Source organism: Choloepus didactylus, chromosome 19, assembly GCF_015220235.1.
Source record: "Choloepus didactylus isolate mChoDid1 chromosome 19, mChoDid1.pri, whole genome shotgun sequence".
Taxonomy (NCBI): Eukaryota; Metazoa; Chordata; class Mammalia; order Pilosa; family Megalonychidae; genus Choloepus; species Choloepus didactylus.
The window spans coordinates 38,545,273-38,560,230 of NC_051325.1; the positions used below are offsets into that span (position 1 = coordinate 38,545,273).

Consider the following 14,958-nt stretch of genomic DNA (forward strand, 5'->3'; position numbering starts at 1 on the left):
CATTTTGGGCTGCCTCATTTCCAGTGCTCATAGCCACATGCAGCTCAGGGCTATCATACTGGACAGGGCAGATTTAGCCCTTGCCTACCTTGCCAACCTTATCTCATGTTATTTTCTCCCTCATTAACAAGGATTCAGACTCAGTTACATTTTTTAGTTTCTTAGGTACACAAAGTTGCTTCTCGCCTCAAGGCCTTGGCACATGTTGCTTCCTCTCCCTAGAACAGTTCTCCTGCACTCGTCACATAGCTAACCTCTTAAATTTCATGTAAGCTTGCTTAAGTGACACATACCCAAAAAGTCTGATCCAAGGTTAGGTCACCCTTATGAGAACATGTTGTTATTTTATTCAGTGCATCTCATTTTGTAATTCCTTATTCATTTACTTGTTTTGTCTACCTCCCCCATCACTACCAGGTAAGTACAGTCTGCCCTAGTTTTCCTAGGACAGCCTGGTTTACACATGTTGCCCCATGTAATTATTATCAGCACCCCTTTCATTCTCTGAAGTGTCTTAATTAGAGGATAAATCACATGACAATTCCAATTATATTCTTTATACACAGAATAGTGATGGCACATGGTAGGCACCCCTAGCTATTTATGGACTATTTGATGAATATTCATATTATCATAAATAATTACAGGTATTTTTCTAAATGAGAAATGCATTCCTGAAAAACCTCACAATCTGTAAAATCCCACACTGAAAATAGTAGGCTTTATGAGAAAAACAGCACTGTGGCAGATTCAAAACCTACACAGCTTTGTAACCAGAGCACTAACATAAACAATAATTGGTGGAGGCAACAAATCCTGAAGGAATAAAGTGGAAATGGCTGGTTAAAGTGCTGAGACAATGCAGACGCAGTGGAACTTTGAGCCAGTGGGGCTGCCATTAAGGTGGGCACAGGAGGAAGTGCAACCTGTCACAAAATGAGAGCTATACAAGGCTGGGAAGGTACTGAAGAAGGTACCTGAGCACAAGTTGTCACTCTTAATTTTCTTAAAATAGAGCTGAAAAGAATTACCACCTATTCAGTAGCTGAGCAAAAAGCTTTTTCTTTGATAATTATAATTCTATTCCCACTATTCCTGATCCCCCTGCCAAGGAAATCACAAATGGACAAACATAATTTCCACATTATACTGATATCAGTCCCTTATTTAGCAACTGCATATAAGCTAATTGGTGCCAAAGAAACAGACGTTATAGAGAACACTGTATTAGCTCCCAAACTTGCCAATTAGGACAAAGCAAACTATGGTCAGTGGGCCAAGTCCAGCTTGCTTGCTGTTTATGTGAAATTTAACTGGAACACATCCATGTGCATTCATTTATGTACTGTCTATGGCTGTTTCTACTCTGTAATGGCAGAGTGGAGTATTTGTAACTGAGAATGTATGGCCCCAAAAAAGCCAAAAATATGTGGCCTTTTACTGAAAAAGCTTGCAGACCCCTGCTTCAAATTTCCATGAATTTACTGAAAGGTCACAAAATGTCCTCAAAAAAGATGTGTCCCCAACTCCCTGACCAAAACTCAAAAAAGGAAAGGTACAGGAAATCTTCAATGAAGAACAAAACATTGGGGAAACCTGTCCTTCCTCCCTTGCAGCAGATATGACAGTGGAAACACCTTACAAAGGTGCCAGCCCATCACCACTTTCACAAAACAACAGCTGCTGTCACCACTTTCACTGCTGTGTGGAGAGAGAGAAAAGGAGATCTCCTGGGAGAGATGTGTATATCCTAAAAGTTAAAAAAACAAACAAACAACAACAACAAAACACCTCTTAATGTATTGTGAATTTTGTGAATTTTGTCATGTGAATTTTATAATTTCTTAAAATGCTATCTATTTAGCTTCCTCACTGGTACTTATGTTTTAATTCATGGCTGTAACAATAAAGGGGAACTGACATTTAACCCTTTTAAGAACTTGGAGGAAGCAGGTCTGATTAAGAGAAGAAATTGGGTGATTCCTTCCTGCAATTGAAAACACCTTCCAATTAAGGCCCCAAATCCCTCTTAACTCAGTTAAATAATTAATGAAGTCTATTAAACATCTGGGGTTTTAAAGAAACCACTTCTATGTTACAAAATGTATAAACAATCAGTATGTTGCTATTTTATCCAATAATTGTTTGGTTCCCACTTTTTCCAACAGTTCATCCTATGGATTATTATGGATTAATGTTATGTTTTTATATCAATGTTTTAGATCACACAAATTCTTTATAATAAACTAGTGATCGTTTAAGCCACCTGTCTCTCGTTTTCAAAAGATTCAACCCCATTCTCAAACTACATGTAACTCTTCTAAATAAACAAATAAGTAAGTACTTATCTATTTATATTGCCCCTTTGGGGGTACAGCAACCTATAATCCTAGACTGCGTAAAATTTGTCTCACTCCTATATATGAAATGATAACCTCCTCTTCTGCTGAGTTTTGTGGCACACTTGGAATCCAAGCAAGCATAGGATCAGGAGGGCTTAGACCACCAGTGAAAGGGAAGGCTGGAATCCCTGGTTGACACATTTTCTGCATCAACACAAGAGGGGATATGGGGGTTCAAGCTCCCTGGGCTCCCAAAGATAGAACCCTTTTTTGTATCCCCACACTAGGTACTTACATTTTTCACAAGGTCATGATCTCCTTTTGAATTCATAAAGGCAAGGACCATATTTTACTCATCTTTGTATTCCAAGTGCTGAAGCAGAGCAGTGTAATTATACATGTGTTTCCCTTTCTTTCATTCAAGAGATGTTTACCAAGAACCTAACAGATACAGGTTCTTGCCAGGGACACAAAGCAAGCAAAACCAGACACGGTCCTAGACCTACTGAAGCTTACAGTCTATTGAGAGAATAAACCAATAATCAAATAATTGCTCTACTGAAAATGTGAGATAAATGATGTGAGGGAAAGAAACAGACTTTTGTGGGCATGTATAACAAAGGACTCTGACTTAGCTTGAAGGTTCAGAAAATGTATCCTCCAGAACATTTAAGCTGATATTTGAAGACTGAGTAGAAGTTAAGTAAGGGAAAGCATTCTATATAGAGAAGACATCAATGCAAAGATCCCGGTGGCAGAAGGAAGAATTGCATGATCAAGAAACCAAAAGAATTGTGGAAAGGCTGGACCACAGACAGCAAGGGAGTTGAGTTGTGCAAGATAGGGCAAGATGAGGAAGGCAGAAGTCAGAACATGTATGGCGTATGGTCTTTATCCTGTGAACAACGGCAAACAATATCAGGATTTTAAGCTGGATGCAGATGTGCGAATATATGTTGAGCTGATTTTCATTCTGAAAAAATCATTGTGGCTAAAAATGTTTGAAAAATGAATAATTGCTATAAGAGGACTGCTCAGGGCCTCTTGATCTCCGTTAGATGAATAAAGAAAAATGTACCAAGGCTTACTTGGTGGAAGGAAGCAATTGAAATTGGGTATTTTTTAAAAGACAAATCAGTTCCTGGTCAAGATGCCAGTAAAATCAAAATCTGAGAGACAAATGGCCAAAATCAGCCAAGGAAGGTATGGAGTCTGAGACTACAGATGCTTAAGAGCATCAGGACCCAGTAACAGCCTTAACAGCCTGAATTCCTCTTTATCCAAAGGTGCTGCAATGTGAAGCACAGGTTATGTAAGTCACCTGGCATTCTGTAACAAGAGAAAAGAACAGAATAAGCAGCATAGGAAATCATGCTATAATCTATTGTTGTTATAATTTCGGTCCAGATGGGCACATGGCAAAATAAAGACCTTCAATCTGAACGGAGAGAATCCCCAGATCCCGAAGTTGCTGGTTGTTGCTCTGAGCCAGGATCCTCAGCCGCTCTGCTGCTTCCCGGGGGATGTTGAATGTCACACGCACACTGTTCCAGGGCTCCACCTTCTGCACCTTTAGCTTGCTGGATTCTTGGTTGTGAAAGAAAAAGAATAATATTAGTAATCTTTTGGCTACCACCACTAACAACAAAAAAGGTAAAAGTATAAGGTGGAGGACCAGTCTAGAATATCTGAGAGAGCATGCGCTTTGGCTTTAGACAGATTTCAAATCTAATCCCAGCTTTGCCACACAGCTTCTGGGTACCACAAACAAATTATTAATCCCTTCTAAAACATACCTTTCTCCTTTTTAAAACTATGAAAAAACTACTTCATGAGACTGGCAGTACTAAATGAGATTATATATGCAAAAAAACCTAGAACACTACCTAGATACGCAGTAGGATGTGAATAAACGGAAAGCATTAAGATGGAGTAAGGAAAAAAAGAAGACAGAAGTTCAAATTAATAGAATAATGTTTACTTCTGGGCACAGTTCATGGTATGTTAACTGAGAAGCTGAGAACATACAAGTCTCAAACTTCAAGTGAAAGCTTACAAAAATACTGGGTGTAGAATTGCCAACTATAGAATATTAGGGCATCTGCAACTACAATCCATTAAACTTATTTAAAGAAAGGGCACTAAAAAGGAGAAGGGTAGATTTATAAAATGGTAAGCAATTTTACCTCTTCAAATTAAATATGTGAAATATTTAATCCTCAAATGCTTAAATATTCACTGGGCATCTTTGTGCAAGACATTCATAGACACAGGAAGCAACAAATGCTTCCATTTAAGGAGGGCTTAATTAAGTTTTGATTCTTTATGTCTTTGATTTTTTAAAATTATTTTTCTACTTTAAACAAGAACAGAATTTCCACTGCAGCACACTAAACTGAGGGGGGAAATAACACAAATCTGACAACTAAGCTTTAGTTAGTACATGCAAACATTACATTTCAGCAAGTCTGAAAGTCAGTGCAAACTTCAGAACATTTTTAAAAAGAAGATATAAAAATTAACTAACTGGGGAGGTAATACTGTTTGCAATTACATTTTACAGTCTGGAAAGCAAATCCCAGAGCCAGACAGTTACCCAATTAAAAAACATTATATACAATCTCAGACAAAATCTTCCTTTTTATTATGAACTCAGCTAAATTAGACTTGCAGTATCCTCTAATCAGTTACACATTCCAATATTAACAAAATGGTTATACAGGCATATCTCTTCTCAAAATTAGAAATATCTGTGGATAGGGGAGAGTACCTAGACACTGCCCAAGGCCCCTTACAGCTTTAAAACCATTGTATTTTGAATACTAACTTATCCAGACGGGAAGTTCACTTGTTCTAACATAGAAAAAAGAGACCACTTGCTAGGAGCAAAGAAATAAAACAATCACAGAATTTTAGAAAGGCTAGGCAACATTTTGTCCAAACCTATTTTACAGGTAAGGAAACTAAGGCCTAGAGAGGGTAAATGATTTGTCAGAATCCTGTGGTACACCTAGCATCAATCCAACTCTGATTCTCAGGTCAGTTTTCTTTCCTTAACAGGCCTCCAAACAGCAACAAGCAGGAAGCTTGGGATCCTGGTTCTACAGAGTATAGACGATGCTACTGGGCTTCTTCCCGATCTGAAGAGTATTGGAATCTTCTACATGGTCAAGATAAACATCAAATTTGCTTCTGGAATCATCTACTTGTGAGATGGGTTGCAGAAAAATCTTGTTTATGACATGTTTATATTTTATCAAAACCTTTTGTAACCTCCATCATATTTGGGCAGATGGGACTTAAAATATTTTTTGGACTAAGAATATAATCCACTAAAATCATGAATCTGGGTTCAGTAAGTTATTTAAAAACCGTATGTAAACTGATTCAGCAACTTAACAACATGAAAATGTACCCACATTAAGAACAATGAACAATTTCAAGCCCTGCTAGGCCCTTACAATATCATATATTATGACAGTAAAAATAATGATAACTGTAACACATAAAATTCTCTAATACTACGAAAATCCATAACTAAAGAGTACTGACAACCCAGGAAAAAAGCCCTTGAAAAAACAGTAGCTTCTCTCCTGATTTCAAATGTCAAAGAAAAAACAACCAAAACCAAAAAAAAAATAAAAAACGCTAATTAACACTTGATTAAATCAGGATTTGTAATAAAAGGATTAAAATCTGGGCTTTGCACTATGTATGAAGAGATTAGATAAGGTAATAACCAGAAGACAGGGGGAGCTCAATTTTATCATATCTTCTCACTTTTTAAGAGAAATCCAAAAATCTGGATTTGTACATAAGATATCCTAAATTTAAAAACAATGGCAACTAAATTCAAACATTAAAAAACAAATATGAAAGTGGGTCAAATAACACATGGCTGCAGGCAGGATCTGGCAGGATGTCAGTTAGAGACCTCTGATCTAAAATTTAAAAAAATTTAAGTATATTAAAACCATGGAGTAACAGATTTTTTAAGCAATAGGAAGTCTTAAAGATTCAGTCCAATCCCTTCATTTTACAGGTAAGGAAACTAAAGACCAGAGAGTTAAAAACAGTAAATTAATTTGGGTCTTTAGAATTACTCCTAACCACCATAGCAAGATGCAGAATTACTCCTATCCACTATTGACAAAATACAGATTATTTAAGAATTTCTACATTAAACAATATTTTATTATGTTCAGGTATTCCAAATACTTAAAAGAAACACAACAGCGTTTCTTTTTTTAAAAAAATCCTATAATTCAAACTTTGTACCTAAAATCAGCCTTTCAATCCAGTTTAGCAAAGTTTTATGGTAAAACTCAAGAAAACCATAGAAGGGCAAACACTTCAAAAAGAATAACAATAAGGAAAAAAATTAAAGCAAATTACCCATGTGTAACAAATTGGGCACAATCTCCAATATTGTGTCCAATTTCCATTTGAAGTCTTTATCATCTATATTTCCTTTAAACGCCAAAAAGATTGTGGAATCCTCCAAAATACTATCACTTTTTATGTCATCATCTTCTAGTCCAGAGTCAAATTCCATCTCTGAGTCTTCTACTGTTGATGGACACAAGGAAGTATAGATGTCTTCTAAGTTTGGAAGGTCATCCAAAACCATGATGAATATTATTCCAGAAGCATATGCCAATGGAAAATAAGAAAATCTTTGAAAAGAAGAAAAGACACAAAAGAGCATTATAATACACATTTATATGTTCAGCAATGTACAGTATTCTGCAAAAACTAATCTAGTTGCCAAGCAGTAAGGAAGTACTATCAAAATTAAGAAATTACAGAGAGGATAAATTATTTTAATAAAGATACGCTATAATAATTAGTTCTTAAAGATTCCAGAAATATAAAATAACCAGCCTTAAATAAAGTACCCTTTATTATATCACATGCTACCTTTCTGTAAGCCTAGACTATTGGAAGGAGGGAACAAGACATAACAAACAAGAAAATAAACCATATACTTAAAAAAAATCCACTTTATTGTGGTAATATAAATATAATACAAATTTCCCATTTTAACCACTTTCATGTGTACAATTCAATGGCATTAATTACATTCACAATGTTGTGCTGCCTTCACCAACATCCATTACCAAAACTTTTTCATCAACAAAAACATAAATTCTGTACCCATTAAGCATTAACTCCCAATTTCCCCCCAACCCAAACCACCCCCAATCCCTGTAATCTACTTTCAGTCTCTATGTATTTGTTTATTCTAGGTATTTCATGTAAGCGAAATCATAGAACATTTGTCCTTTTGTGTCTGGCTTAATTCACTCAGCATGAAATCTTCAAGATTCATCCATGCTGTAGCATGTATCAGTGCTTCATTCCTTTTTATGGCTATAATACTCCATTGTATATATATATATATATATACCACATTTTGTTTATACATTCATCTGTTGACTACTGTGAATAATGCTGCTATGAACACTGGTGTAAAATAACTGCTCAAGTCCCTGTTTTCAGTTCTTTGGGGTATATAACTAGAAGTGCGATTGCCAGGTGTTCTGGTTTGCTAACGCTGCCTTTTTGCAAAATACCAGAAATGGACTGGCTTTTATAAAGGGAGTTTATTTGGTCACAAAGTTACAGTCTTAAGGGCATAAAAGTGTCCAAGCTATGGCATCAACAAGTATACCTTCACTATACCAACGGCATCCGGAAAACCTCTATTAGGTGGGAAGGCACATGGCTGGCATCTGCTGATCCCAGGTTGTGTTCCAGCTACTCTATCAGCTCCTGTGCATTCTTCAAAGTGTCCCTGTTGGCTGTAGCTTCTCTCTCAGTTGTTCTCTAAAATGTCACTCACAGCTGTGCCAGCATCTGGGCAGTGTGGTTCTTTTTAAAGCACTCTAGTGATCCAATTAAGACCCACCCTGAATGGGTGGGGCAATACCCTCCAAGGAAATTATCCAATGAAAGGTCTCGCCCACAGTTGATTGAGTCACATCTCCATGGAAACAATCAAATAATTCCAATCCAATCAACACCAACATGCCCCTCACAAGACTGCATCAAAGAACATGGCATTTTGGGGGACCTAATACATCCAACCTGGCACACCAGGTCATATGGTAATTATTTAACTTTCTGCAGAACTGATGAGTACTTTGTTTTCCTCAGTAGAGTTTTATTACAAACCTTGAGTAAGAGAACATAAAGAATAAGGAAGGTGAGTCATGTTCAAGGAAAACAATGATTTCCTTTCTTGCAGACAGGGCCGTTGGACGTTCTTCCCAAAGGCAGTGAGCCTTTCAGCAGAACACACTGGCTAGTGCTGTCTGCATTGCAAGGCCTTTTTGTTCGATCTGGAGATACAGATCCCCCTCTTTCTCAGGGTCGAAGACTTCTGTTATCTCATGGGGCCAGTAGTTGTGATAGTGGGGGCAGCCCAATTCAGAATTAGTCTGGAAGCACTTGGCCATGCACAGTAAGTGCATTCAAATCCCACAGGTTTTGCAGCTTTGACCCTGGATAAGGAGGCTATGGCAGATGTTGCAAATCTTTATGGCATCAGGGTAAGTCTCCCAGATAAACCACGCCATCTCCAAGATGGCCCAGCAGTGCAGGTGAGCTCCCCTTCTTTCTCAATCAGCCATTTGTTCTGAACAAATTTTGTAATATGTTCAGCTTCCTTATTCCTCATCTTCTTGCCTTTAAGGTTTAAAATGTTTACGGAAGGTGCAAAGCCAGTTTCTGAGTTAAAAATCAGTCCCAAAACTTTTGTGAACAGATCAAGTTCATTCTCTGCAAAATCCAATATCATTTTGGAAACTGATGTAGTTACAAGATTCATCAGTGTGTAGCTGGGTCTCCTGCCATCTGTTAGGACTCCTTTCTTTATCTCAATACACAAGGACTCCAAGACACTGTTAAACACCGTTAAAAAAAGTCTTCCAACTTCTCTACAGGAGCACTGCAGTCACAGACCTTATAAAAATGCTTCAGCAAGGACTTAACATCCCATTTCTCTAGCACTCCAGGAGTCATCAGCAACTGGAGGAATCACCAATGGACATCAGTCATGATGCCTGTTGTTCTTGTACTGTACTGCTTATACAAAAGAATACATCTATGGAATTGGATACATTTAGCTGAGGCCCCATTTTCTCACACGCAGCACAGACTGTGTGGGTGGCAATGGCTGAAAGGTCAGAACAAGCACTTTCCGAGATTCAATTTATATAAGACTTTGGTTGATCTCACAGAGCAAGGAGTTCCCCAAGGCTCCCATACTCCTGTCCTGAGAAAAGCATCGGAGGAGCCAAGGTTTCTAAATCCCTCCTTTGTCCAACCTGCAAAGCACAACTTAATATGACTACAAGCATCTGAAGGACTACCTAAAACTCTAAAGACTTTTATGAAGACCATTTTAAACAACTTTTAAAAGGTTACTAATAGTGGTATGGCTGAAAATAATGATTACTAAAGAAAACAAAAAATTTTTAAATATTTTATAAAAGGAAAACAAGTGTCTAACATGTTTATGGAGGCAAAAAACTGGCCAACACCTTGGCAGATGATCTTACTGCCCTCCCCCCTACGTGGGACCTGACTCCCAGGGGTGTTAATCTCCCTGGCAACACAGGATATGACTCCCGGGGATGAATCTGGACCGGCATCGTGGGATAGAGAACATCTTCTTGACCAAAAGGGGGATGCAAAATGAAACAAAATAAAGCTTCAGTGGCTGAGAGATTTCAAATGGAGTCGAGAGGTCACTCTGGTGGACATTCTTATGCACTACTTAGATAACACTTTTTAGGTTTTAATACATTGGAATAGCTAGGAGTAAATACCTGAAACTACCAAACTCCAATCCAGTAGCCCTGGCTCTTGAAGACGACTGTACAACAATGAAGACTACAAGGGCTGACAGTGTGATTGTGAAAATCTTGCGGATCGCACTCCCTTTTCCAGTGTATGGATGGATGAGTAGATAAATGGGGACAAAAGCTAAATGAAAAATAGGGTGGGATTAGGGGGGTGATTTGAGTGTTCTTTTTTTATTTTTATTTTTTATTCTTATTCTGATTCTTTCTGGTATAAGGAAAATGTTCAAAAATAGATTGGGGTGATGAATGCACAACTATATGATGGTACTGTGATCAGTTGATTGTACACCATGGATGATTGTATGGTATGTGAATATATCTCAATAAAACTGAATTTAAAAAATATAATAATAGGGTATTTAAAAACAAACAAACAAACAAACTGTGGCCAAGAGCCAGGATAGAACTAAATTATTACATATTTTTTTTAATTTTGGATCTAAAGAAGTCACATTTTCTGCTATTTCAGTTATGCTGCCTACCAAAGAATATAAGTTTTAAAGATCACACAGTGTGGTTATTTCCTCCATTAGCTTTAGGACTGAATGTCACATACTTAAGCCCAAAAGCAAATGAATAAATATTAATCCATTTGTGTTAAGCAAGAATGGCATGGAAACATCAGTAGCTCATTCAATTTTTCTAATGTTTAAAAACTCCTTACAGACTCTGGGAAGATGGAGGAATAGGTGAGGCAGAACGGGCTTCTCCTCCTTCGAGAAAGCAACTAGAAAGGGGGCAGAGGACATCAGGGACCATGGTTTCGGGCTATGACTGGCCATAGAGGGTCTCCCACAGTATGGGGAGGGGACACTGACAAAAAACAGAGGAGAGACGGCAGCTAGAGGGACACGGAGAGTTTGTTCCCCGTCTGGACTGCCCCCCACACACAGACCCCCAGGCTGGCAGCAGTAAAACCGCTGCCGCCAGGCAAGGGAGTGGGCAGCAGTTCGTGGTGCAAGGCAGGCAGAGAATCGGAAGGCAGGGCCCACGCTCCATCTGTGGGGTGCCCTTGATCGGTCTCCCTGTCTGCCTGCTCAGGGCACATATGACAGCGCCAGGATAGGCATTACCCAGTGCACATACAGATCTGGTGCAAAGATTGGTTCCCCATCCAGTTTGGACTCCACCCACCACACAGGAAAAGTATGGGGAAGACATACATGAGAGCACCACCTGCTGGTAGCTTAGGGAAACTGCACTTCACCAAGCTGTGACTCAAGAGTGCCACCTGCTGGTAGAATTGAGAAACGGCACTCCAGCAAACCAAATTATATATAAATGTTCAAATAATTCTGCACTTCCAAAAATAACCCTATCAAGACAAGCAAATGCACCGAAGCCAACAGAAAATTACAAAGCATTTGAAGCATCTAGAAGATACGGACAAGACAAATGAACAAATTAAAAAGCTGCAAGAGACACAAAACTTGGAGCAATTAATTAAAGAAGCATAAACAACTTAAAAAAGATGGCTAAAGACATAAAGGAAATCAAGAAGCTCTACATGAGCATAAAGAAGAATTTAAAAGAGTAAATTAAAAATTAGCAGACCTTATGGAAATAAAAGACACTGTGGTTCAAATAAAAAATATACTAGAAACACACAATAGCATATTTGAAGAGGCAGAAGAAAGGATAAGTGAATTTGAGGACAGATTAATTGAATGCGAGCACACAAAAGAACAAATGGGGAAAAAATTGAAAACTTTGAAATGGAGCGCAGAGAAATGATGGACAACATGAAGTGAACAAATGTAAGAATTATTGGTGTCCCAGAAGGAGAAGAAAAGGGCAAAGGGCTAGGAAGAGTGTTTCAAGACAGAGTGGAGGAAAACTTCCAAAACCTTCTAAATGATATAAACATGCAAATCAAAGATGTCCAACGAACTCTAAATAGAAGAAATCCAAATAAACCTACTCCGAGACATATACTGATTAGATTGTCAAATGCTGAAAAGGAGGAGAAACTTCTGAAAGCAGCATGAGAGAAGCGATTCACCACATACAAGGGAAACAACATACAACTAAGTACTGACTACTCAGTGGGCACCATGCAGGCAAGAAGGCAGTGGTATATCATATTCAAGATTCTGAAAGACAAAAATCACCAGCCAAGAATTCTTTATCCAGCAAAGCTTGCCTTCAAAACTGAGGGAGAGTTTAAAATTTTCACAAACAAATGCTGAGAGAAATTGTTAACAGGAGACCTGCCCTGCAAGAAATACTAAAAGGAGCTCTACCAGCTGAGAAAAAGAGAAAGGAGAGAGAGGTCTGGAGAAGAGCACAGAACTGAAGAGTTATTAAAAAGGGAAACTTAAAGGAAAAAAAGAGGGAGGGGGGAAAATAGATCCAAAAACTAAAAACCAAAGGATAAGATGGCTGGTTCAAGAACTCCCTTCAAAGTAATAACTTTGAATGTGGATGTATTAAACTCTCCAATTAAAAGATATAGGCTGGTAGAATGGATTAAAAAATATGAACCATTGCTATGTTGTTTACAAGAGACTCATGTTAGACCCTGAGACACAAAGAGACTAAAAGTGAAAGGTTGGAAAAAAATATTCCACGCAAACTGCAATCAAAAGAAAGCTGGGATAGCTATACTAATATTGGACAACATAGATTTTAAATGCAAAGATGCCCTAAGAGACAAAGAAGAACATTATGTATTATTAAAAGGGATAATTCACCAAGAAGAAATAACAATCATAAATGTTTATGCACCCAATCAAGGAGCTCCAAAATACGTGAAGAAAAACACTGCCTAAACTAAAGGGAACAATAGACACATCTACAAAAATAGAGGGAGACTTCAGTACACCACTCTCTTCTACAAATAGAACAACTAGACAGATTACCAATAAGGAAACTGAGAACCTAAACAATATGATAAATGACTTAGACTTAAAAGACATATACAGACTGTTACATCCCAAAGTACCAGTATATACATTCTTCTCTAGTGCCCATGGTACATTTTCCAGGATAGATCACCTGCTGGGGCACAAAACAAGTCTTAATAAAATTGAAAAGACTGAAATTATTTAAAGCACATTCCCTGACCACAAAGGAATGCAACTAGAAATTATAACCACCAAAGAACCAGAGCTTTCCCAAATACATGGAGGTTAAACAACACACTCCTAAACAATCAGTGGGTCAAAAATAAATTGCAAGAGAAACTGGTAAATATCTAGAGATGAATGAAAATGAGAACAGATATATCAAAATCTGTGGGATGCAGCAAAGGCAGTGCTGAGAGGGAATTTTATAGCTCTAAATGCGTATATCAAAAAGCAAGAAAGAGCTAAAACTAAAGACCTAACTGAACAGCTGAAGAGGCTAGAGAGTGATCAGCAAACTAACCCTAAAGCAAGTAGATAAAAAGAAATAACAAAGATTAAAGCAGAAATAAATGAGCTGGAGAAAAAAAAAAAATAGAGAGAATAAATAAAATCAAAGTTGGTTCTTTGAGATCATCAAGATTAACAGACCCTTAGCTAGACTGACAAAGTCAAAAAGAGAGAAGACCCAAATAAACAAAATCAGAAATGAGAAGGGGATAATAACTACAGATACCGAAGAAATTTTAAAAACTCTTAAGAGGATACTATGAACAACTGCATGCCAACAAGCTAGACAATTTAGAGGAAGTGGACAATTTCCTGGAAACACATGAACAATCCAGACTGACCCAAGAAGAATTAAAGAGACTCAACAAACCAATCACAAGTAAAGAGATCCAATCACCCATCAAAAATCTTCATAAAAAGAAAAGCCCAGGGACAGATGGCTTCACAGGGGAATTCTACCAAACTTTCCAAATAGAATTGACACCATTCCTGCTCAAACTCTTTAAAAACTGAAGAAAAAGGAACACTACCTAACTCATTTTATGAAACTAATATCACTCTGATACCAAAACCAGGTAAGATACTACAAAAAGGAAAACTATAGGCCAATCTCCCTAATGAATAGAGATGCAAAAAATCCTAAACAAAATACTTGCAAATCGAATCCAAAGGCACATTAAAAGAATTATACACCACAACCAAGTGGAGTTCATGCCAGGCATGCAAGGGTGGTTCAACATAAGAAAATCAATTAATGTAATTCAACACATTAGCAAATCAAAAGGGAAAAATTAAATGATCATCTCAACAGACGCTGAAAAGGCATTTGACAAAATTCAACATCCCTTTTCAATAAAAACACTTCAAAGGGCAGGAATTGAAGGAACCTTCCTCAATATGACAAAGGGCATATATGAAAAGCCCACAGCCAGCTTAATTCTCAATGGTAAGAGGCTGAAAGCCTTCCCCCTAAGATTGGGAACGAGACAAGGATGTCTACTGTACATCTATTATTCAACATTGTGCTAGAGAAGTTCTAGGCAGAGCAATTGGCCAGGACAAAGATATAAAAGGTATCCAAATTGGGAAGGAAGACGTAAAACTATCATTATTTGCAGATGATATGATCTTATATTTGAAAAATCCTTAGAATTCAACCATAAAGCTACTTGAGCTAATAAATTCAGCAGAGTGGCAGGATATAAGATTAATGCACATAAGTCGGTAATGTTCCTAGACACTAGTAATGACCTAACTGAAGAGGCAATAAAAAGAAAAAAATCCCATTCACAACAGCAACTAAAAAAAAAAATCAAGTACTTGGGAATAAATTTAACCAAGGACATAAAAGACTACACAGAAAACTACAAAATTTTACTAAAAGAAATA

At 37.5% G+C, this 14,958-nt stretch overlaps 1 protein-coding gene and 1 pseudogene across 14 annotated transcripts in view; both read right to left on the reverse strand.

The window, feature by feature from the left end:
* NCOA6 (nuclear receptor coactivator 6) overlaps nt 1–14,958 on the reverse strand; it is a 189,799-nt gene that overhangs the window by 89,603 nt on the left and 85,238 nt on the right. For 13 of the 14 annotated variants that reach the window (XM_037812091.1, XM_037812086.1, XM_037812083.1 and 10 more), the window contains 2 exons: nt 6,738–7,018; nt 3,774–3,929 (listed from right to left, as the gene is read on the reverse strand). In XM_037812091.1, coding sequence (XP_037668019.1) covers nt 3,774–3,929; nt 6,738–6,972 — 391 coding nt within the window. In that variant the 5' untranslated portion in view covers nt 6,973–7,018. Of the gene's footprint in view, nt 1–3,773; nt 3,930–6,737; nt 7,019–10,177; nt 10,199–14,958 lie in introns of those variants that run through there. The other variant, XM_037812084.1, reaches the window with a different exon arrangement.
* On the reverse strand, nt 8,650–9,419 carry LOC119515868 (annotated as a pseudogene).